Source organism: Thunnus albacares, chromosome 7 (genome assembly GCF_914725855.1).
Source record: "Thunnus albacares chromosome 7, fThuAlb1.1, whole genome shotgun sequence".
NCBI classification, from domain to species: Eukaryota; Metazoa; Chordata; class Actinopteri; order Scombriformes; family Scombridae; genus Thunnus; species Thunnus albacares.
This window is the reverse complement of record NC_058112.1, coordinates 23053807-23077251: the sequence shown is the minus strand read 5'-3', so window position 1 is coordinate 23077251 and position 23445 is coordinate 23053807. Positions and strand designations below refer to the sequence as shown.

General features: G+C 40.7%; 1 protein-coding gene across 1 annotated transcript; it reads right to left on the bottom strand.

The window, feature by feature from the left end:
- Positions 1-905: 905 nt before the first annotated feature.
- LOC122985778 (calcium-independent phospholipase A2-gamma-like) lies at positions 906-23275 on the bottom strand. The gene is made up of 10 exons (XM_044356675.1): positions 23100-23275; positions 21519-22843; positions 20276-20425; positions 18619-18770; positions 18191-18285; positions 16878-17049; positions 16221-16278; positions 15562-15756; positions 5770-5965; positions 906-2787 (listed from the first exon to the last, which is right to left on the bottom strand). The coding sequence occupies exons 2-10, from the start codon at positions 22782-22784 to the stop codon at positions 2510-2512; spliced, it is 2562 nt and encodes an 853-aa protein (XP_044212610.1). The 5' UTR covers positions 22785-22843; positions 23100-23275; the 3' UTR covers positions 906-2509.
- Positions 23276-23445: the final 170 nt, after the last annotated feature.

The window sequence follows — 23445 nt, the reverse complement described above, 5'->3', positions numbered from 1 at the left end:
GTGCTTTTATACACATATTACAAAACAGTTGACATAGTTTTGTTCCTTGAAGAAAATCTCTTTATCCAGCATTGCTTATGTTATTCTCTATTATTTTGTTATACTCCCTGTAGCCAAATATCCTAATGAGCTATATATGGATCACTTCATAAAAATATCTTGGCCTCCTCTACCATCTTTTTTGTTCTACTAGTAATGAAAATATTTATGATACAGCCTTTTAATTCTATATTCAGTGAATGTCCACTTGCTCCTTCTATTTGCTCTGTAATGCTGCTCAGCTCCATAGAAAATATTTGTGAGTGGCCTTCATCCTGCACCATTTGTGCCTCAGACCACCATTGATGCGTTTTGCTGTGTCCCCTTGCCTTCTGTGGCCATCGCTGTGCTTTCATGCGTGTAAGCAGTTGGTGGGGAGCTGTGTCAGTTCATGGTGTTTATGCTGGAGGGAAATGCGATCAATCACTGGCCAGGGCTGTTACCCAGGTGCCTGAGCACAGCCTTGCAGAGTCATCTCATCTCACCTTCCTCCTGTTTATGACGGGGGAGCTCAGGGTAGGGCCTTCAAATTACCTTCCCCTGAAAAATCCACCTCTAACTTTACACACTTAGAAAAATATATTTGAGGGAAATAGATACAGTGTGTGCCTGCAATAGTAGTGATAGAAATCACAATTTTCTGCTAATCAAGACAAGCACCTTGGAAACTGAGTAGCAAAGGTGAAGATGTATATCGTTTCAGATCTCTGTAGGAATAATTAAACAGTTGTGTGTACAAGTTACCAACTTAATATCCGCATGTTTCCTCTTCCTGAGACGAGCCACAAGCTGTGAAAGAAACAGCAGCTTTCCTCAGATCACAATCAGCTAATCTTCACATAATTAGGAGGCAAGATGCAGCGAGGCTCAGTGACGGGTTTTAATTACGTACACTCTCAAACAGTTTTTTACACAGGACCAACAGGAGAACAGTGGAATTATATTAATGTGTGTCCATTTTACCTCTGGTCCTTCAGGAGTGACTGATACATCAGTTATACAGTACTTGACCAGGTTAAGCAAGAAAACGAGTGCTTTTTTTTTTTTTCTTAGCTGTACACATAGAAACACATGAAGATAATTTTCCAACTATGACAAATCAATAAGCAGCAATCTGTTTTAAACCTTGAGACAAAAACCCGCATGATTTTAACAAACATCATAATATAGCAGAGTGGGGACTGAAACACTGCACTTCAAGGTAGAAAGGGTGAAAGAGGTTTTTGAGAGGAGGCATCAAAGAGAAATAGGGCACACTGACGACCGAGCAGAAAATGTGCATAGCCTGTAGGGAAGTCATAAAACCAAACAATCAAGCACACAATGATAAAAAAAAAAAGCTTTTGAAACAAGTGAATGTAAAATACTTTGGGGCTAAAATAACATGTAAAAGTTACATCCTTATGAAAAACAGGATGTAACTTTCCATTTGGATACTTGTTAAATTTATATATATATATATCTGCTTTACATATTTAATCATTAGAATTTATCATTATATGTGTATTAGAATGAAATATTGGAATAAATCTTTGAAATGTACACTTCTCCACTAGATCTTGACTTGTCTTTGTGTGTGAAATCTTAAATTTATCATGCATTTACATACAACATATGCAATACTGTAGTGCTGCAAGTGGCCTCTCATGTACCGATGTTTGTTTTACACAGTTGACCAGTAGCTGCACTGCTAAATGTGCAAATTTTAGTCGTTGCAACTAAGAAATGTCACTTGCATTAGGTGCTCAAATTAACCTTGATTTGACCTTTACAAAAATAGAAAGGAGTTTTTTTTTTGTTATTTTTCTTTACATTCTTTTAAAGTGTTACATGTTGGCAACTTAGCTTAACAAACACTACATTTCGATAATGACACGTATCCCGTCTACTAATTTTTCTGAGAACACACACAAACACAGGTTTGTGAGATACAGGCTACTGGTTGCTACAACAAATCTTTAAAAGGACAGCAAATGGTTAAAAAGTGCTCACTTGGTAAAAACAGTCTGGAGAAAACGTTACTGGCTACCGTCGAACTTTACAGTATTCTGCTTTTTAAAGGAACAGTTCAACATTTTATTTATATAAGCTTTTTCACTTTCTTCTTCCCTCTGATTCCAGACTTTCGATTCCTTTAAGTGTACAAGATGCATTTACTGGGAAAGCTAATAGTGTTGCACATCATGACACATCTTTGAATGTAACAGAGTGCTGAATCAAGAATCAAACGCAATGCATTTTCACTGCCAAAACTGTAACACATTAACACTAAAATCACTACTAAGTGTGAAGTCTGAATGAGGAAGAAGATTGGCATGTTGGATGCATTACCTACCTGTGCGTTTACACAATGTTCTTCAGAGCAACAGGTCTTAAAGTCAATAACTACAACACGCTAATCATGGTAATATGAGGCAATTTAGAATAACAGAAGAGTTTCCATGTGAGGTAACGGTTGCTTGCGTTGGATCTAGAGCTTGGAGGAGTGAAAGGACAGACCGTTGTACATGTCAGCCCTGAGTCTAGCCCACTCTGCCATCCTCTGGACGGAGCTTTTCTCTCGGGTGAGGATGCGAGCGACCTTATTCAGCTTCTCCTCGTTCCTCTCCAAGTAGCGGATGCCCTCGGCCTGCAGCAGGTTGAGCTTCTCCTGCCGGTTCTCGTCCATGGAGATATCTTCGCTCATGTGGGGGTTGAAGCGGAAGTAAGCGTCGCGAGGGAGGAAGGCGTCAAGCATGGCGTGAACCTCTGGAGGGGAAAGATGTGGGAGGGAGGACGGGAGGTGAGAGCGAGGCCGCGAATGAATGAAAAATTACATTTTATGTACGGAGTCAAAATCATAAACATACAATTAACTTCCTAATTGTCCCAATATGTACAAACATTCAAATATTGTGTTAAGAACAGGGAATGCCAAAGCTGTCAGTGTTATGACAGCACTGCATGTGTTACAAAGCGCTCAGGGCTGAGAAGTGTGAGATAATAACGAATGAAAATATCTGCCTTGTCTGTCTGAGACATTTAAAATCAACAAAATACAAATGCATACAAACAGGCAGTGGGTTACAATAACAGGGTAAATATGCCCTAAGGATCCCAAAAAAGGTGACAACAAATTTCCCACACAGCCTGTGTTCCCACAGTAGTTCAGCAGTTTAGTCCAAACATGGATTCGATTAAAACTAGCTGCCTCTGAGGTCGTGGAGTAAAATCCCTCCAAAAAGTAATTTATGTGAATAGTTGAAGAGTTTAAGATACTTATATTTCTTGTATTTTTATAACCAGTCAAAAAACTGTATTAAAACGTCAGAGTTTGAAAAGTTATACACTGAAGAGTTAAAGTAAGATAAGTACAGCTATAAAAATCCTGAGATGAGATAAGTTTACTCATCAAATAGATAACACATGTGGTTAATTCTAGAGATTAAATATGTTTCCCTATTGTATTATAATTCATGCTGTTTCTAGTATTTACTGTGTTCAATCACAGACTGTGTGTTTCTGCTCCTATCAGCTGTCAGACTTATCAGCGGAACAAGTCAGGCGCTAACTGTTAAAAATGGATTACCATGTGGGTATTGGGATGTAATTAAAAAATAATCAAACAGCCTTTCATTCATTTTCTGCAGCTGTTCAAAATAATGACATCACAGAGTCAGTTTACACAGTGACCAGGTAAGTTATCTTCCCAATGCTAGATTCTTCCTTTTTTGATTGGCAGGTAAATATTAAGACTACAGAATGATTGTATTTCAGGGTAAACTATCATTCATTCAAATACAGATAAATTGTATGAATCTGTGCCAAAAGTCTGTGTTGCAGTTAACGATCTATCCATGAGTGCAATGGGCTCTGAATACAGGCCAGAATTAAGCATTAATAGGTTACATTTATACCGTGTTTCAACCATAAACTATACAAGACAATATTTGCAGATAATCATACAAAGCAAATGTTGTGAAATCTGGTTGTGAGTTCACAGCTGTCCCACAAGATCTCAGCAGAGATGTGACTCGATCACTTATGTAAAATCCTGGGACAGTTTTCCAAAATACATTATTGACATACTGTAGTTAACATAAGGTGAATTAAGAGGCTGGTTCAGAATCAATTCAATATCATTTCACTCCTACTGGAGAATTTTGAAACTATTTTTTTTTTTTTTAAATTTATGATCTAACATAAATATCATAATTTACAGACACCTGGTGACACGCCTTTTGATATACATGACAGGTCGTTGCACAATGCTACCAACTGTGTAAAACCTGTAATGTGCGTTTAATTGGTTGTTTAGCAATAATAACGTCAAAGAATAATGTTCTACTAGCAACTCTTTAGAGCAACAACACAAGATGTAAACCTGTAAGCTGTAAGATATACTGTAAGAGCATTTCAACAGCTTTTACTTTCCTTGCCTGTAGGTGGCTACTGTGACGTCTACATTTGCAGGTCTAAACCTCTGCTGTTGCTCTCCTTTGCTAAAGGTGGCACAGGTTGGTGGATGTAGAAGTGGTCTAGCAATGACCCGAAAGGGAAGTTAATCTGCAGCCTGCAAAGCACGACTGTGCAAGTTTGTGTGTAAGTGAGTAACAAGCCACGTCCATAAGGAGTTTTATTTGCATCTACAGTGAAACCCCATTAAATCAACTTTGTCTGTCCACGGTAACAAACCGAGCTCTACTGATACACCTACAAGAAAGTAGGAGGCTTGTGAACACTGGGACGGGAGGGAAGCTTTTGAAAAAGAGAAAATCTGTGATAAACACTCTTGCTAATCTGCTGTTTCTAAATAACAAAGCCTGCCGGAGAGCGAGAGGGAGCTTAATCCTAAATACAGGAGGAACAAGTGCAGAGTAGCATCTAGGTCACACGCTGCACCACAACTGCAGCAACAAGGAGGGGGCTGAGCCAAAATTAGGCACAGCAGAGGTGCCCAATGTCCAGAGGTGATAAGAAGATGGAGGAGGTTGCCACGATGGAGGGCCAAAATGGGATTTATCCAGACCAAAGTCAACCTGCAGTGCAGCATTTTCTATACGGATGACATTAAAACCCAATTCCTTCCCTCAGAAATAAACAGGGAGCAAAATTCATTCCACTCTTTGTGCATTATTATTACAGTTAGCAACAATTTAGTCTTTAGGAGTAGACAATAACATAAATGTAACTAAATCAACATTGCAAACAATATCAACCGGTCACCGGTTATCCATCCATCCATACCTACACTGTACATGTCTGTCATATTGGTGAATTTCAGCTTCTGACCAGTATTATACCATATAAAATACCTATAAAATAATTTTGCAATTTTACACTTCACTAGTGGTCTAGTAATGCTTTAAAACCTCACAATCAACCATATATCTAAACACTTTTGTAGAAATGTTTGTAACTGTGATTAAGTTACATTTTTCATGAGGTATTCACTTTGTCTACCCGTCTTACTGTAACACTACTATATGTTATTATTGTTGTTTTAAAAGTACATTGTGTAAAAAAAAGATATAGGATAATATAGAATAAAGAAAGATACAATTGTGTTTTCCACATGGCTTAGCTGTCAACAATTTCATTCCCCATCTCTTCTCAACCCTCATTCCCTGTCCTCTCTAATAAAAGGGCATAGAATTGCCAAAAAATGATTTTAAAAGGGAGCAAAATAATGAAGACTCATCTCCAAATCGCACAAGGTACCTTTAAGAGATTGCAGTGACTATCACTTACCCTCAGTATCTGTGGCACTGCTGATGACATTAGTGAGTTTGGTTTTGAGGCTCGTGTAGGTGGTGCTGTTCTTGCCAGGAGTTTCGAAACGGCCCGTACCGAGTGAGACCACACACTCCAAGGGTGTGTTGGGCCACAAACACTTACACTCATGGACAGCCAATGCTGTGGGGTTGTTAATGAGTAGACCTCCATCCTGTGCACAAAACAGAAGAAGTGTCATGTTATTCACTCCATTTACAGACTTTCGATGGTGTTTTCTGCCAAGACCACAGTCAGCGAAACCAATTAATTGGCATTAGAAACACTAAAACCTTTCATGGATTTTAACAGTCAATACATGACATTTTTGAAGAACATCTGACAAAACAAAAAGAAAAGTTCCAGAGCTGCTTGTAAGTCTACAAAGCACGGAGCTAAATTGTTGTTTTTTTTCCCTTTTCTCCCCCTTTCTTCACAGTTTCAGTCACACTGGCTTTGATATCGAAAAACTGCCCAGGAGTGCTTTTGCTTTGGATCCATAGTCTACCCAAGGCAATGAGGGAGTAACTGGAGAGGCTGTGGGGATTGTTGAATAGGCATGAGGCTGAGGGGCCGCGGGGCTGCAGGCTGGCAGCAGGATCAAACATACAGGGGCCAGTCCTCATTAAAGAGGCCAGGCTGGGGGGTGGGAGCTGCGGGGCCCCAAGTGTCTAGGGACACACTAGGGGGAAGAGTGCTTGTTTATGTGACTGTGGTGTATGTGGATGTTTGATCGAAAGCTCATGCCTGCTTAGAGTTAATGCATATAATAATGTGGGTAGGTGTTTCTGACAGCATATGTCACATGGATTCACACACACTGAGCCTCGATGGGGAGGGTCGGGGGGTGGGAACATCCCATCTTTCCAGTACACTCCAGCAGTGTCGCAGCCTAACGACTATTCTACAGATCTGTGAGAGCACACAGTGTGATGGGGAATATAAGGGCTGCCTACCAAGGCAGAGGTCTGCTAATCATCTGGGGAGTTGAACTGAGAAATTCATCAATCATTAATCTAAGGACCAAGAAAATAAAATTGCAAAGAGAATTGGTTATTGTAGTTAGACAGGGGGGACTACATCAAACAATAGCTCCAATGATAAGCAGGTGCTTTGTGAGTGACTTGTTGTGGCTTTTAATATAGTCGACCTCTTACAAAACTATGAGTGACATTGAGAAATCGCAGAAAATTCAGCAAAGCAGGTAACTAAATAGAAATATATCATTGTTAGATAATAGTTTAACAAGACTAAAAGTCTGCAGACATACTTGGAGCTCTATGAGGCAGTACTTAGCTAAATGCAACCATCAGCATGCCAATATGCTCACAGCATGCTAGCAATGAAACTAATACGCTTATGTTTTGCAGGCATAGTGTTTGACATGTTCAACATCTTACACTGTTTTTTTGTGTGTTAGCATGCAAACATTTACTTATTAGCACTAAACACAAAGTACAGCTGAGGCTGATGGGAATATCATAAATTTTGCAGGTATTTAGTCATAAACCAAAGTATTGGACAAATTAAATGACCGTAGAGGGTAAGTTAAGATACACACACATATATATATATATATGTGTACATAAATTTTGTGACAGTGTATCTAGTAGATGTTGAGATACGCGTTTCATTGAATGGGTGACAACTTTAGCCTGCTGATGGCACTATAGGAAAACTCAGGGGATCACCAACGTCTTTGGGATTTATCCTCTGGGCATCATTGATATCTGAATCAAACAGCAATCCATTAAATATTTGTCGAGACATTTTACTAAAAACAAAAATGTCAACCTCATGGTGGCACTAGAGGAAGTCATCGTATCACCAAAGCCTTTCAGATTTATCCCTTAGGGACCATAAGTGTTTGTTCAAATTTTCATGGCTATTAATCTCGTTGTTGTTGAGATATTTCAGTGTGGACCAAAGTGGTGGACTGACAGAACAACAACCATAGAGCAATGATTCCAATGGGGCTATAAATGGAAGAAATTACAAAAGGCAAGTGTCTCTAGTCCCTCTGAGTCACACTGCCTGATAGAGGAACTGCCTGTGATCTCAAAGAAATCATCTGATATTGTACAATATGAATCATTCAAAACATTATAGTTACTTATTAACTGGGAATCTCCTGTGAAAGCCAAAGCCTCAGAGAGCACCCATCTCACTGGCTGAGATTGAAGTCACACAAAGAGGGTTTCACTCTGCCACAAAGCATGGAGGAAATGCTGAGGTAGCTGTTTGTCCAAAGTGCGTCATTATGCGCCAGTATGGGTGTCTGGCAGACCAAGAAATGAATCACAGAAAAGGGAGAAAATGCCTGGATTGAAGTTGCTCCTAATGGAGACTTAGAGGGACTTGCACTGCAGTAAGCACCCCACGAACCCAGCTGGAAACAAAACAACTAAGCAGTTTTGTTATCGCTCACACCACTGTGAGTGACTCCATTTTCTGAACTCAGTGGCAATTATGGCAACAGGCTGGGTCCAGTTATGGGTTCTTTGTGCTGATAGCTGGGGGCGAGTTTCACCAGCACAGTGGCCGGCCTTGCACTCAGAGCCAAGGCATGCAACATTAGAAGTCAACTGCACAATGCTCTTGTGAGCTGGAAGTTGAATGCTATAACTTGTCTCCATGTCAGTGCACCTGCTTGGGCAATTCAGAGCTAGTGAACATCGAGGCCTTTACGGAAAGTCTGCTTTCTGGCAGTAAAAAAGCTTTTTGGTGCCACTGGAAGACTGGTGGGTTTTCTTTGTGTGTGGCGCCCATAATTTTTCGAAGAATTAACTATTTAGAAGAAAAAATCTTCTTCCACAGCTGTCAGGAACAAACAAGTCTCCTTGTAGGAGGTACCAGGTTCAACCTACAGTGAAAGCAGGTTGGCAGATGCCGGCAGTGCCACTTTAAAGCCACTTTTCTGTGAGATATTCATACTTGGCCCACATCCACATTCTCACACAAGGGTTTCTTGAGGCCAGGGCATATTTGGATGAGGAGTTAAGTTTGAAACAATGATCTACTTAGGACAAACTGCAAATGAGCTTTGCATACAGAACGGCCAAACTCAAGCTTTCTGTCAAACACACAGCATGATGCAAGGCAAAGGTCATTTCCATTTATAAGGATTTAGAGCTGTAATGCTGCTCGTACTTACAATGACCCAATCTCACTGTGAAAAAGTGGCATGTGGCAACGGATAAATGTCCTTAGAGGGTACAATCCTGTCAGTCGTGACCATCTGACGGATGTTTAAAAAGAGAGTTCTGATTTTTAAAATGGCAAGTTTGAATTCTGCCTTCCTGAAAGGCTTAATGATTTCCTGTGACAACAACCCTCGATTCCGGTAGAGCATCTTTGTTGATACTCCAGAGGATCATAGCCCCTCTGGCCTCGTCTTTGCCCCTCCCCAGAGGCTAATGGCTGGTTCAGAAATCAGCTCCTCATTTTCCTGTAGCTTGAATAAAGCAAATTTGCAACTAATTAAGCCTTCTACACCTATGGAAGCATGTTTCACATCTTCACATGGCAAATTAAACTGAAATCTGTCTTTAAAAAGAAACTGCTCTGACAGCGTGTTCTGAAATGAAACTACTGAGATGATATGAGCCGTGATAAATAAACAAAAAGAAGACATGCACGATTTACAGGTCCCTTGCATTGCTGTTTGAAATTTCTCAGCTGTCATTAACTTTTAGGAGCTTATCTTCATTGTGCCAGTTTAAGCTGTGTTAGAGGGGGAGTGTTGATTTGAATAGGAAAGGGGTGCTATCGTCAGGATCACTAAAAGTCATTTCACGCCCCAGCGTATGTCAGCTCCCATTAGCTGGGACAGAAAACTTCATCCTGTGTGCCTCTATATCTCTCTGCCTCTCTAACCCGTGGGTAAGCTTCAATGCTGTCTTGAGCAAGGGTCATTATGAGCGGCCACAACACAGAAGACAGCAGAGTGCTTACTTAAATCTAAATGAGGTGAGCCTTCGACGTACATCTGGTGTAGCATTCACATCACAGTTCCAATGAGCGGCTGTAGTCATTACAATTTCATCGTTGGCTTCTTTGACAAGACTGGACTGAGGGGCGCTGAGCTCTCTCATGATTTATTATGTGGCTCTGCCAATGAGGCTCCCTTCCCTCAAACGATTAATTAGGAAAGCGTTACGTAAGTCATGGACATCTGACTATGGCTGTCACAATAACCAGACTGTTTTCCAGAGATGGTCATTCAATCGAAAAAGCAGATCATTAGGCTGCTATAAAAAACTTGTGCTCTCTTGAATATCCTAAATACTTTGCATAAATCTTCAAAATCAGTCAGTGACAGTCTCAGCCACTGTCTATGTGATCAGAAAAATTAAATCTGCTCTTTGAATTCAATCAATTGCCTCGATAGCATCTAAACCACATAAAAGCCACCACTGTTATTAGCAAGGATGAGAATGACAACAGTGTTACTGTGGTGTAGGAGTGCTTAGGAGTGCCACTCCTAAATGGTGGCTAGGTCAAGTCAAAGGTCTTCATGCCATGTTATAGGATTACGTCGACCAGTTCTCCTCTTTGCCTTTTTGCTTTATAGGCCCCAGAGGTCACATTGGGGTTCAAGTCATCTTCCCAGGCTGTCAATGGAGGATGGACCCATCTGTGTGAGTGCCAACTTTGCCCCAGGCAGAGAAAGCAATTGAGATCTACTGTGCACAGTTACCTTTTCCCACACTTGGTGAATACATGACCACACATGTACAGCCAGTATTACAACAATCAATCATCCCTGCTGGCTGTAACCACTGAGATTAAACTGTGACAATTCTTTGCAGTGCTATAAATGGGCGCAGAACCCCTTTTCTCACATTTACTTGGTCTAGATTCCCTTGAGGCTTTATGTACATATTTGATGATTTCATATTCTGAAGCGTAATTTTGCTGTCAATCATCTATTGTGCAATTTACAGCTAATTTCCCTGCTGTGCAAAGGAGATGTGACTGAACACAGACTTGCATATCAATACATTGAAATGCAAGGTTTAATGCTGTGATTTATTCTGAGAAATCTCATCTGGAGTCACTGCAGTGTGCTGCTGTGCACTCTGTTAGGCAGTACTGTGAGAAGACAAGGGGGTTAGAGACAGTGGAAAAGTCGGGAAAGTCACACAGCAGTCAGTCAACATAATCAGTGGACAGGCCTAATCCCCAAACAAGTGTGCCTGTGCAATCGAGTGTGTGTGCCTGTTTGAAAACATATGTGTACAACAGAACAAAAAGAGCAGTCAGTAGAGGAAACAGAGGTAATGTGACAATGAGAGAATCTCTGTGTATGCGTTTACACTCAAGGGACAAAGATTTGTCTGAGGAGAGGAAGATGTCTGCAGCAGGGCTCAAAAAGTCTGAGCTCCATCCTCCAACAGCCTCCAGGCCGAGCTCTCGGGGCTTAACACAGGAGGAGCTAGCTGGGATGAGGAAGTGGCTAAAAGCTTAGATTTATCCTCTCTTGTTCCCTCTCTGAATCCACCACCTCTCTCCTCTCTGCTTCATCTGAGTAGCACTGCGGTGCTGAGTTTGTAATTTGTGTAAAAAAAAATGACCACTAACTTCACCTACAGTGGCCTTTACGAGGAAAAAAAAAGGTAAGAAAAAGCTGATCCAAAAGGTTACAATTCCTTGAACTACACTTTTGAAATGGCACCGAATTACTGGATAGGCTCTGTCTCTTTCTCTACTTCTCACATAGTTCAAACAGTCTGTTTTTGAGCCAAAGCTGCCATGTTTTAATGGCTCATTCTTTCCGTCATTCATTAGTGACAAAAAAGTATGGGAGTGCTGATGTGACGTACTCCATTTCTGGCTGTGTGAAGTCTCTCTGCTGAGCATGGTGCCATGTTGGGTCGCTCAAAGCTCGCACTGGGGTTGGTGGCCCAATAATCCCATGCCTCTCATCAAATGCTGGCAGAGGTGGGCACAAAACACGCTTCCATTCCTCCCCATCGCCTCAGGAGACACCATGGCAACCAGGCGGAAAAAATTGGGCCCTCTTCGCCATTCCACGCATGCTCTGGCATCCATTGTGAAATGTCTGAAGTCTTCTACTTCTGTGTTCTTTAGCGCAGAGATAGCTGAGAGAGCTTTAATGTGGAACATGCACATCCTCCTTCATCTCTTCTATTTTTTGGCTTTTTTCCCCCCCTTGTTCCCTCTCACTAAAGCATCCTCTCCATGGCTGTGGTAGCAAGTGTGAGGCTTTGATAATGCCATGGCTGCTGTGCTTCAAAGGTCTCGCTCCAAGTTACAATTTCCCCCAAGTTACCAGTCTGAATCCAGAGTTCTGGCACCGCGAGATTTCCATTCCAGCCTGCAGAATAACAGAAACATCTACAAACAATCATAACTTTTTTTGAAACGCTGCTTGAAAATTCCAGCATTCGTTCAGCACATGGTGTGGCAACTCTCTTGCACTCACCGTACAAAAGGGTGATTGTTTGAGGCTTGAATTAAGTGGAAAACTCTGTGGGCGTTCGTGGAAAAGCGAGATGACTCTCTCTCTAGGGAATCCTGACATCACACACACAGCACGTTATGCTCATGACTGGTTTTAGTGGTGCGAGTCGCCAGTAAATAACGCCATCAGGCTGGGTGGCATTCTGGAGGTGGCCTGACGTTCACATGGAAAATTAAAGTGGCTGAAAGCTGTGTGAAAAGGAACTTATTTTAAAAGATGTTCTGGGAGTTTATCCAAGATTACAGAGTCAAATTATCTTTAAAAAAAATTTAATTCAATGTTTTTCTTTTTCAATTGTTCCATTACCTCACATATTATCTTTCATATCCCTACAGATTGTTTTCCATGGCTTTGATAAGATTGTGAAATGTTCTTCACTTAAGATTTTAATTTATAAAATCCAGATGATTAATGTTTTTGAGCTACAGCCAGCAGAAGCAGAAGTTGAATAAGTTATGAAGGCAGCTCCTGACATAAACACAGAGAAATTTTGTTTCACAAAGCACAAACAACATTCCCTCTTCTGCCTCCTTGCCACACTTGCTCTATTACAAAAACCCTGGTATTAGTGTTCTGATATTCACAAGTCTGCTCATTTGGATTGAATTGAGTAATTGAACAGAAAAAAACAAAACTAAAGCTAGTTTCTCTTAAGTCATTGTGAATATTGGTAAAAACAGTCACAAATATAAAGGGGATAAAAAGTGGAACAACTGAGCAAAAATACAAATCACACCGTAAATGTCCCTCAAGGTCCCAAAACACATCCTGAAAATATTCCCCTAAGATTTACCAGCCTGAAAAGAACGAGCGAGTACGGCAAAAAGTACTTCTTACAAGGTCAGGAACACTGATTCAAATTAAATGTGTTAATTATATTAAACTACTGATGGCATCTCATATTCTCACAGTATGAGGTTTCCTGCTGCCGGCCCACTAACAGTTTGGAATACCAGTTCCATAATTAGATTGTCTTTTCATTCTAACGAGGCAGATGTACCAGTCAAACAGTTGTGTGTGATTAGGGAAGCACTTCATCGGGATAATTTATGCGTCTCAGAATAGGGTGAGACCAGCAAGAAGGCAGACTGGGGAAATCTCCCACCACAGGTGGGTTTTTCATCAACCAGTCTCTTTCATTCTCTCCCCCTGCACTTCCCCATTCACCTACACAACAAACACAGCTTCCAATTAAGAGTGTGGGAGCGTGCCGACAGAGGATATTGCCTTTGATGCAAACACATGCTCATTCACGTGTGTGTGCGTGCCATGCTGCATCTGTGTTGGGTTTCGTCGGAGTCTGTACAGTACATCTTTGCTCTGAATGTCAATTCAAGGAGATACTGACATTTTGATATGACAGGTCAAAAACAGACTTTGTCAACCAAATACTGAAGCAGGAGTGAAACATAATGACTTGTGTATGAATCTATGTCCTGTGTACCTGCATCTCTTTTCCTAAAGCATTTAACTTAAAGCAATAACTGTTTTGACCAAAATAATATCTGCTGTTTTCTGAAAGTGTACTCTTACATATGTGATTTCATCTTTCTTCTGTGCTCTCTGACTAAGCTCTTACTTGAAGGTAAGGGCAAACAGAGTAGCCACATATACATATTGATCAGTAAAATGATGGAGTGGACTGGGAGTTTGTTATGTTACTGAAGGCTAATGCATACTCGTTTAATGGAGATGGATTTAAGCGTGTCTCACTGCGACTCTACCAATCACCCCTCTGTCAAAATGAAATTGACTGGAAATAAACACTGACAGGAAGGAAATGGAGTTCCTCCCCTCCTGCTTGCTTTGCAGAGGATTTTTCTCATTAGGCTTTTCAAAATCCTTCAGACTCTCCACTGTCAACATTGACTATGCAGCATTTAAACCCAGCAGAGCCAACAATAATCTGTGTTACTGTAGCAGGGGGAATGCAGTTACGTTGTCACTAGGTGTGTAAACATACTGTGTGAATGTGTTGCAGGGTGATGCTGGAAGAGAGCCTGAGTACAAAATAACCCTTCACAGAAACAGTAAACATGAGCTATCAAGCAGAAATTGTAGCAGCCATGAAAAAGTCTTTAAGAATCACACAGTGCCCACAGATACCCCGAGGCACTGAGAATTGTTGATTATTATAATTGGTACAGCTATAATGCCTAATGCTTTCACCTCTTTGCAGCCAACTTTATTTACACATCATAGCAGAAACCTTTCAGATTATTCAAATTTAATTGAATAGAAATAATTACAGGGTGAGGAATGGAAGAGCTTTTTAGGAGAAATATTATGTTCACCAAATTGAAAATGGTGAGTTAATTAACTGAAACTGACCAAATATTAACTTGGCTCATGTTGACCCAAGGGACTCAGAAGAAAATGTTTGTTGATAGTTGAGGTGGTTCAAGAGTTTCGGGTCAATAAGTGACATCACCTTTATCTTGAGGTTAGCCCAAGAAGACCTGTACAGTAAATATGCACACACAACTACTTTGGAGACTTGACTATTGATTGAGTAGGTTTGATATGATCAGGCAAAGCAATGCAGAGATATACGGCTCATGTCCTGGTTCTGTGTCTCAGACATTAAATCCACTTCTGAACTACAGTGGGGAGTGTCAAAAGTCTGTTGACTATCCATATCCATCCACTTAGGAAAAAAACAAAACAATTTAAAATGGCACAAAAATAATGGACTTGGCAAGAATTGATGGAGCTACATTTGTTGGACTCCTCTTGAGTCAAGGAATTCAAATATGAAGTTTGGAAAAACTATGCTCCTTGATTCATAAAATGGTTTAATGAGGATATAAGCAAAAAATAGACCTCAGAGTTTGTCATATTGACTTCAAAATGTGTGTATAAATTGTAATGAAACACATGTCTTGGTTTGACCTTTACTAATATGCCAATTTTTGTAAAAAACAAACACAAAAACAGAAACTGACCCATCTAAGGGCTGGCAAAGACGCCTAAAAGACAACATTCAGCATTGAATATGTTCTGTAACTCCAACACATCCTCTTTGTCTGTAATGATGGTGAGATCTAGGAATTAAAGCTTATGTAACAGTTGTTCTCATAACAATCATCCTTTATAAAAGCATCAGCTAAAAGCTTAAAATCTAAATGTAGAACGTAAATCCACTGCCATGGGTCATAAAACTTTACCTCCTCAGTAACAAATACTGATGGGAGATATTTCGGAGATAAACTGTGTTAATTAATCATCAAACTCATCGTGTTCAGTGACACTCTCCCCCTCTCACTGTTGTAAATGGGACTGACCTGGTGGAGATCATTCCCCAAGGCAAACTCCTGGAAGTACCCAGGGGCTGCTGAGGTGGCTCGGATGGCCTGCCAGAGCTGGTGCTGGCAGCCCCCTAGATAGTGTGAGCGCACCCCGGGCAGTAGGTTGTAGTTCCTGAACACATAAGCCTTCAGAGGAGTGCCCCTGTTCACAATGGTGCTCACTGCTGCCACCTACAGGTAGAGGAAATGACATACTTGACTGTCTGCCAGTATGAGGCAGCATTTTACAACTGAAATAAAATGCTGGTTATACAAGTTTACATTTAGATGATGAAACCGTGAACAGAATATGCAGCCAATAAGCTGTGCATGTGCCAAGAATAATATCTCATACTCAACTCAAATTCAGTCTGAACAATCAAATTCAATGACAGTAGCATGATATCCGGATCAATGTTCTGACAGATCAATTTAATATCATGTCTGTTCCCTGAGGCTCAGAAGAGTCTGCTGACATATAAAATTCGACATACTTTTCCATCCACGCTGTCTTATATGGCTTTAGAGTGCATTTTTTCTTCCAATTGTCATGCAGAGGTATGCAAGACTGAGACAGAAATGGGTGAAGGCTCAGTGGTCAGTGCTAGATAGATCAAGAACAAGAGGGAAGAATGAGTCAGTCTTTTAAAACTCACCTTGGGGCATTCAGGGTTTCTCACAGTCTCCACCAGGAGGTGTGAGCCCATTTTCTCTCTGTGGAGAGGAAGATAGGATGATGTTATTATCTGGCTTTGTGAGTCGCGGATAGTAGTATGACTTCTTACAGATTTTTTCCCTGCAAGCTATACTGCATATCAGTAATTGGAGCTTGAAACCCTTTTGTGAGCAGCTTAAATCTTTAAGGACCAGGACTAATGGTTTTATATGTTTTGTTAACCCACCCAACGACAATTTCTGTAAACTTGAGCACGCAGTAGTGTTTTTTCTACAATATGTTTTTCCTAATTTTCTAATCTGCTGCCACTGCTTTCCACTCGTCTTATATAAATTTTCTTTCAATATTGTGTGACACGTGAAATTTGCTTTAGACAGGTCATCCATCACAATGTACATAAATGCACTAAATAAAACAAAATATTCACTTGTAGACTTCATAATCAAAGTCTACTATCATTTTTTCTACTTTCATACTGTAGTGAAAATAGTACAAAAATAATGGCTGACTATCTCACAAATAAAGACATTATGGCTATTGAACTGTTCTACCATGTCACTATTATGGCATTTTAACATGACTCCAGCTGATCTAGGCACATCTCCCCTCCACCATCAACAAACACAGTGGAACTGACTTGAGGATGTTCTCCCAGGCTTCGCTGTCATAGAAAGCATGGTTCCAGCCCATCTTCACGGTTCCAACAATCACGTTCTGCTTGAAAACGTCGGAGCCCAACTTCCGGTAAAGATCATCACATTCATTTAGCGGGATTTGGAATATGCCCAGCATGAACCCTAGAATAGCACCTGAGGAAAAAAACAACATAAACATTTCAAAAGGGTAAAGGGACTTAGAGGTACTGGTAAACCATTTATACACATGTGAAACAACTCAGCAATGCTAAGCTGAACTGGAGGAATCTTCTTTATTTTATGGTGATTTACTATTCATACACAAACATACTTTTGTGAACAGGATGTACCAGTATAAGAGTTTCCATCTCCCTCAGGAATGCAAACAGGGTCATCCCAGTAATGTACAGCTAGCTGTTCTGTTACTCTCAAGGCTAGCTGTGGTCTAATGCACAGTGACAGAGATGATGGGCTGCTAATTGCCTGAAGGATTATCTATTCAGAGTAATATTATCCTTGGCTGATCTATCCATAGGAAGTGCATAGGATTCACATGGTTATTACACTATAGGCAAAGACTTCAACTTTATAACGACTCTTTTCTCTTCATGATTAATGATTCCTGACTGGATTAACAAGGTACAACAGTGCAATGAGGGCAGAGATGGAGTGTACCTGAATAATGTGGGCAATCAAAACGGCCAGATGTGGCCCAGATGGGTTTTTAAATGTGTAAGCATCATTTGATCCAGCAGGGGGATTATATTATACTTTGACAACATTCACTAAATCTGAGAATGAAGTACCTCCAACTGGTGGAGAATTAAGACTGAGAGAACTGATATAAACTGGGCACAAAGAAACTTCTGGTGGTGATTAAAGGCCAATGTGCTCTGCAAATAAAATGCAGTTTTTCAATCTGCTGTGAAATGAAAACAACAAAGTGGCAGATGGAGAGGACACTTTGAAGATAGTCCACAGCACCCCCTTGTGGTGATTTTGCATACTGAAAAAAGTATGAGTCACCCTTTCTATTCCTGAAATATAACCAAATCAGTATCAATAATATAATTCTATGAATTATTTAAGAATCTGAACCTTTTTAAATGATTTACTCTGGCCCAGCTTGACTGCATATCAACAGGGTTGACATTAGAGTGGTGTTGGTGGAAATATTGAGGTCAAAACAACAGCATAGCAATAAATGGGTCAGTGTGTGATCATTGCTGCCAGTCCTGGCTGCAATGTCACACTCTGTTCTGATAATCCACAAGCATGCATACACATACAGAAGTAGGGCAGGAGGACAACACACCTGTGCTGACACCACAAATATAATCAAATAGTTTGTAAATGGGTTTGCCGGTCAGGGCTTCCAGCTTGCGTAAAGTCTGAAGGGCAAGAAGTCCCCTGAAAGTACAAAGGCAGACAAACACAAACACAAAGAGCCACAGTTTGATAAGATGACAAGCAAAGCATATAAACTGGCTACAAAGACTGATAGCTGACAGATTTAGTCTTTAATAACAAAGGCTAATGGGATATAAAGCCTTATCTTTGTAGTTGATTTTATTCTCTATGCAGAATGGAACTGGTAATAGAGGATTCACATTTTAGCTTTTAATTGCTTTTCAAAATATTTTGACATGACCTTGGCTGCAGTAAATGCTATTTTTTGACATCAGTGAGTCACGTCTTACAAAAAAGAAAAAAGAAAGAAAAAAATCAGAGCTGAGTCTGTACCTTAACCCTCCTCCATCTATGGACAGGATCCGTACGCCCCGGCCTTTAACTGGTTTTTGGTAGCCCACCAGGGCGAGGCCTTCTCTAACTGCTGCCCTCAGGTCTGGATCATTGGCCTGTTTCAGACGCAGTAGGCAAGGGATAACGTTCTCCTGAGGAACACATAAACATATAGGTGGTGGTCAGAAATGGTAATGAAAAACACAGATGGTCAGTCCGAAATTGGCCTGGCAAATTTCTTTGCACACTGTGGTAACGTGGAGGTGGGACAGAACATTGTGAGGGCAGGGTCTCGAGTATTAAGCAGATTGAGCTAGTTTAGTTAGCCATCACTTTCATCTTTCAAGCTGAAAATGATACATTTTACATGCTGTCATCTTTACACTCCATTATTGTATTTGTCATCACAGTCATGTCATTCATTTCATTACAAGTCATACACACATTTTAGGGTCAATATGACCCCTGCCAAAAGTCAAAATTTGAGGTCTATTTTTTGCTTATATCCTCATTAAACCATTTTATGAATCAAGGAATGTAATTTTCCAAACTTCATATTTGAATTCCTTGACTCAAGAGGAGTCCAACAAATGTAGCTCCATCAATTCTTGCCAAGTCCTTTGTTTTGTGCCGTTTGTGCCTACTCAGTCAATAGTCAAGTCTCCAAAGTAGTTGTGTGTGCATATTTACAGTACAGGTCTTCTTGGGCTAACCTCAAGCTAAAGGTGATGTCACTTATTGACCGGAAACTCTTGAACCACCTCAACTATCAGCAAATGTTTTATTCTGAGTTCCTTGGGTCAACATGAGCACACTGAATGTTTGGTCAGTTCCAGTCAACTAACTCACTATTTTCAATACAGTGAACATAATATTTCTCCTAAAAAGCTGTTCCATTCTTCACCCTGGCTCACTGTTTCACTCAAATTGGCTGGCTATTGACAAGTCTTACCATTTTGCAGGTGATAGTTTAATCTCAATGAACTTGGCAAAGAAAGCAAGGTAATATTTTAATTTGGGAAATGAGTGAGTATTTGTGTGATTGCAGCACTCAGGTGTTTTCAGTCACAAACACACCTTTAACACCTTGGTTATAAATAAAACATGATACTTTAAAACAACAACCAGCAGAATCTGACCCCCCCCCCTCTGCCCGCCCAAGCTTTCAAAAAATAATCTTCAAATGATATGCTGAGGTAAACACTGCTCTGGATGCTCTTGATTTTTCTTAGAGGTTTAACCTTTCTTACACTAATAAAAGTGGCCTTGGTTGGAAATAGGTTAGTACTAAATGAGGACCTGACGCCATCACAGATAAAGCTCTGACATATAGGCTATACATGCTATGCAGTCTGCATGTAGATGCCGAGCTCTGACATTAAACAGAGAGCAGCACAGAACCTGTTGTCACAGCTGACAAAATGACATTTGCCTGGCATGGGAAAATTCCCAAACACAAGCAGAAGACCATTATCTACATATTTACATGGTACAACTGTTGATCAATTCATGCCAGATATAACATGATAATGTATGCGTAAAAAACATCCTGATACTGTACAGTATCAGACATGTTGCTGACAAAGCCGCAGGATGTTAGAATTCTGGGGGAAAAAAATATTTTAAAAAATAGTGCTAGCCTGTGCAGATAACTCACCTTGACTGCAACACCACGGGTCTCTGGAAACTCCAGGAGGTGGTAGCTGAGGTCTTCCACCCTGCTGATGTAGACCCTTACATCTGATGCCCTGTGAAGAGCCTGCACCAGAGCCCGAGTTCGATTGTCCACACTAACCCTGGCAATGATCTGAGGGACGAAAAATACCAGCAATGTGCAATCAAGTTAGGTCTAGACAGTGTATGGCCCCCTATAAAAAAATAACTCTACATTTTCATAAACGATATCACACACTAAGTTATAAATATTGTCATTTACTATTCATGTTCCCTTCTAAACTGGGGTTCAGGAACAATCTGTGAAAAACATTTTAAATGTCCCCAAGAAATGTCCAATAAAACGCTGAACTAAAACCCTCACAAGGACTGACTTGAAGTTGCTGTCAAACAAAGATTGCTTCATTTATAAAGTATCTACTTTTTTTTTTTTAGCAAGGTCAAATATTCTTTGTAAAAACAAACAGATAATATATCAGTAGGACAGTCATTGCTAAGGGGCAGATTTGATACTGTAATCAATGCATGTATTTAACCACTATCCAAAAGTAAATTGGGTTATGATAACAAATGAATAAATGCCCTGAAATTCAGCCTGAATATGCTGTAACATACAAACTCCACTTCACTTATTATTACAAAATATTACTGACAGTACTTGTTACCTTGGTGGTACTGAACCCTTCTCTGACCTATGGACCCAATGTAACAATTTAACTAGCTTAGTTTCAAAAGCTGTGTTTGTGCTATTTGCTGGTTTATATATTATTAGTTTGCTCAAACCATCCTCCCCATAAACTGCATATTGGGTGTGTTTATATCTCCACAACATAAAGGTCTGTAAACACAGCACACAACTTCTGTGGACCCCAAACTCCACCAGGGAGTTATTTCTGAAAATAGATTCCCAGAACTGGGGCAGCATGTCAGCACACTACACTACCACTAGACATATTGAATAGCAAGAGCTCCGGTCAATGTGTGATCAGTGGGCACCCTGCCATAATACACCAGATACTCAGAACTATCTATGTAGGCATCATGTTAAGCTCAAACATAAACTGAGACACAAACAAACAAGGTTGGCATCAACAAAGACAAAGTGAAGAGTAGACTCTACAGTAGTAAAATAATGGTTTTGAATGCACATTCATTGGATAATTTTATTGCTGGTTACTATTTTATCGCAAATTCCTTAATAAAATATTGCGTTTTTGTAGACCTACCTTTTCCCTTTGGAGTAGAAGCTTCTTGGCTTTCTCCTCTGCAGCCTTCTGCTCAGTACTTATCGTGGCCTCAACCTGTTTCACCGGTGCAACTTCAACCTTCTTCTCCTCCACAGTGGCACTCTTGGACTCTACTGACCTGAACTTAGGGACCAAGGGTGCAATGTAGCTCCCCACAAAGGCTTGCACAGTGGGAGCTGAGTAGGATAGGTAATGTCCTAAACCCTTTTTAGAGGAAGGTGGGGCAACTGGAGCAGCGGAGTGTTGTTTACCAGACAGTGGCATGAGGTCACTAGTTTGTTGACCCTGAGAGGAAGCAGAAGAAATGTCGACATTGTCCGCTTTCTTGTCCTGAGTCTTTGTACTGCTGCCAAAGTATGAATTAATGTGATGAGCCAGGTAGTTGTAAGTTTCATCCAGGTTGACAGAAAATGAGCTGGGATGGAAAAGTGCTGTGGTTTGTTTGGAAGGCGTGATCTTGCTCTCAGTATCACTTGATGATGGTTTAGGCTCCTCTGACTTCCTGGCAGAACCAGCTCTGATGACAGGAGCAATACGCCTCAGCCTTTTCTCCTTAATTTCACGCACAGCCTGAATTGTGTCAGTGACAGTTGCTTGGGTAGAAATGTGAGGAGTTATGGAGGTAGTGGCACTTGCATCAAATGTAGCAGCAGGTGCTGGAATAGAGGGACTGACAGAGGATGAGTTAATTAGAGGTTTGGGTGTAGTGGATGTAGAAGGAGAAGCAGCAATAGTGGGAGAAGCAGCAATAGTGGAAGCAGGAGTAGGCGGGATCTCCTCAGCTTTTGGTGTTGATTCAACACTTGTCTCAACATGTTTTGCAGCCTTGAGAGCATTGGGTTTGAGTCTAGAAATTTTGGAGAGAAGTTCTGTATGTGTCCCACTCACAGCTTTAGAAACTGTGTCCAGCGTGTTCCTGACTCGCGACATATGTTGACTCAGACCAGCAGACCAACGTGAGGCTGAAGTGTTCAAATAAAGGGTGCTGGTATGAAGTCCAAGTCTGTGTCTAACTTGGTTAGCTCTACAGAGCCATCCCTTACGACCCCTGCTCCTCGGGTGGTGGACGTGCTTCCAGTTGAGATAGCCAACCTTATTGCAGTAAGGCTGTTGTACATGAACCCTGCAGTGAGAAGTACCAGAGAAGGGAAGCGGTGATGCTGCTGACTTGCGAGCATGTGTTTGCCACAAGTGAAATGCTCTGCTTACTTTCACCAAAGTGTTTGGAGCCCATCTATGACTCATTCTTATGAGTTAATAACATCCAATGGCACATTAGGTCTATGCTCTCCCTTTTCATTAACCTGGTGATGAAAAACAAAAAGTGATGTTTAAAAGAAAGAAAGAAAATGATGAAAATGACACATGAATGAATAAGTATTGTTCACCTTTCTTCACAAGCGAACCTGTTTTGTAACTGATCCTAACTGCGAGGAAAACAAACTAACTTCTACTCAGAAAAACATATTTGAACACCAGCTAGCTCCGCTAACACAGGCTACCGCAGCTAGCTAACTCGCTAGCATTCATATAGGCCACAAAAAACATAACAAACCATACCAGTCTGTTTATGTCGTCGTTTCATGAAAGCCAGGTATCGTTAAGTCCTTTCATTAAGTCACCACCCTCCGTTAACATTAAGACAAAAATATAAGGACGTACGGCGACGCATATACGGTCATTCGACCTGACAGTTGATTTCCAGAATGACGTGACATCAGTCAGAAGAAAAACAATGATCATGTGATCACCATGTGCTCTGCAATTGGCTGTTTATCATTCGGCCCCTTAAATGGAGTTTGTTGATTGGTTGAGACATTTCTCCCCACCGTTAACCGCAACAGATGATCAACTTTTTATATTTACCAGAGTACGCCGGCGTTCGCCCGGGTAGGCGGAGACAGCA

Excerpts from the sequence above, each read along its gene's own strand:
- LOC122985778 (XM_044356675.1), bottom strand. The coding sequence starts at position 22,784 with ATGAGTCATAGATGGGCTCCAAACACTTTGGTGAAAGTAAGCAGAGCA. Across the intron at positions 20,426-21,518 it reads TTCTACTCCAAAGGGAAAAG|ATCATTGCCAGGGTTAGTGT; the intron begins GTAGGTCTACAA and ends TTCGTCCCTCAG. Across the intron at positions 15,757-16,220 it reads GAAACCCTGAATGCCCCAAG|GTGGCAGCAGTGAGCACCAT; the intron begins GTGAGTTTTAAA and ends CTCTACCTGTAG.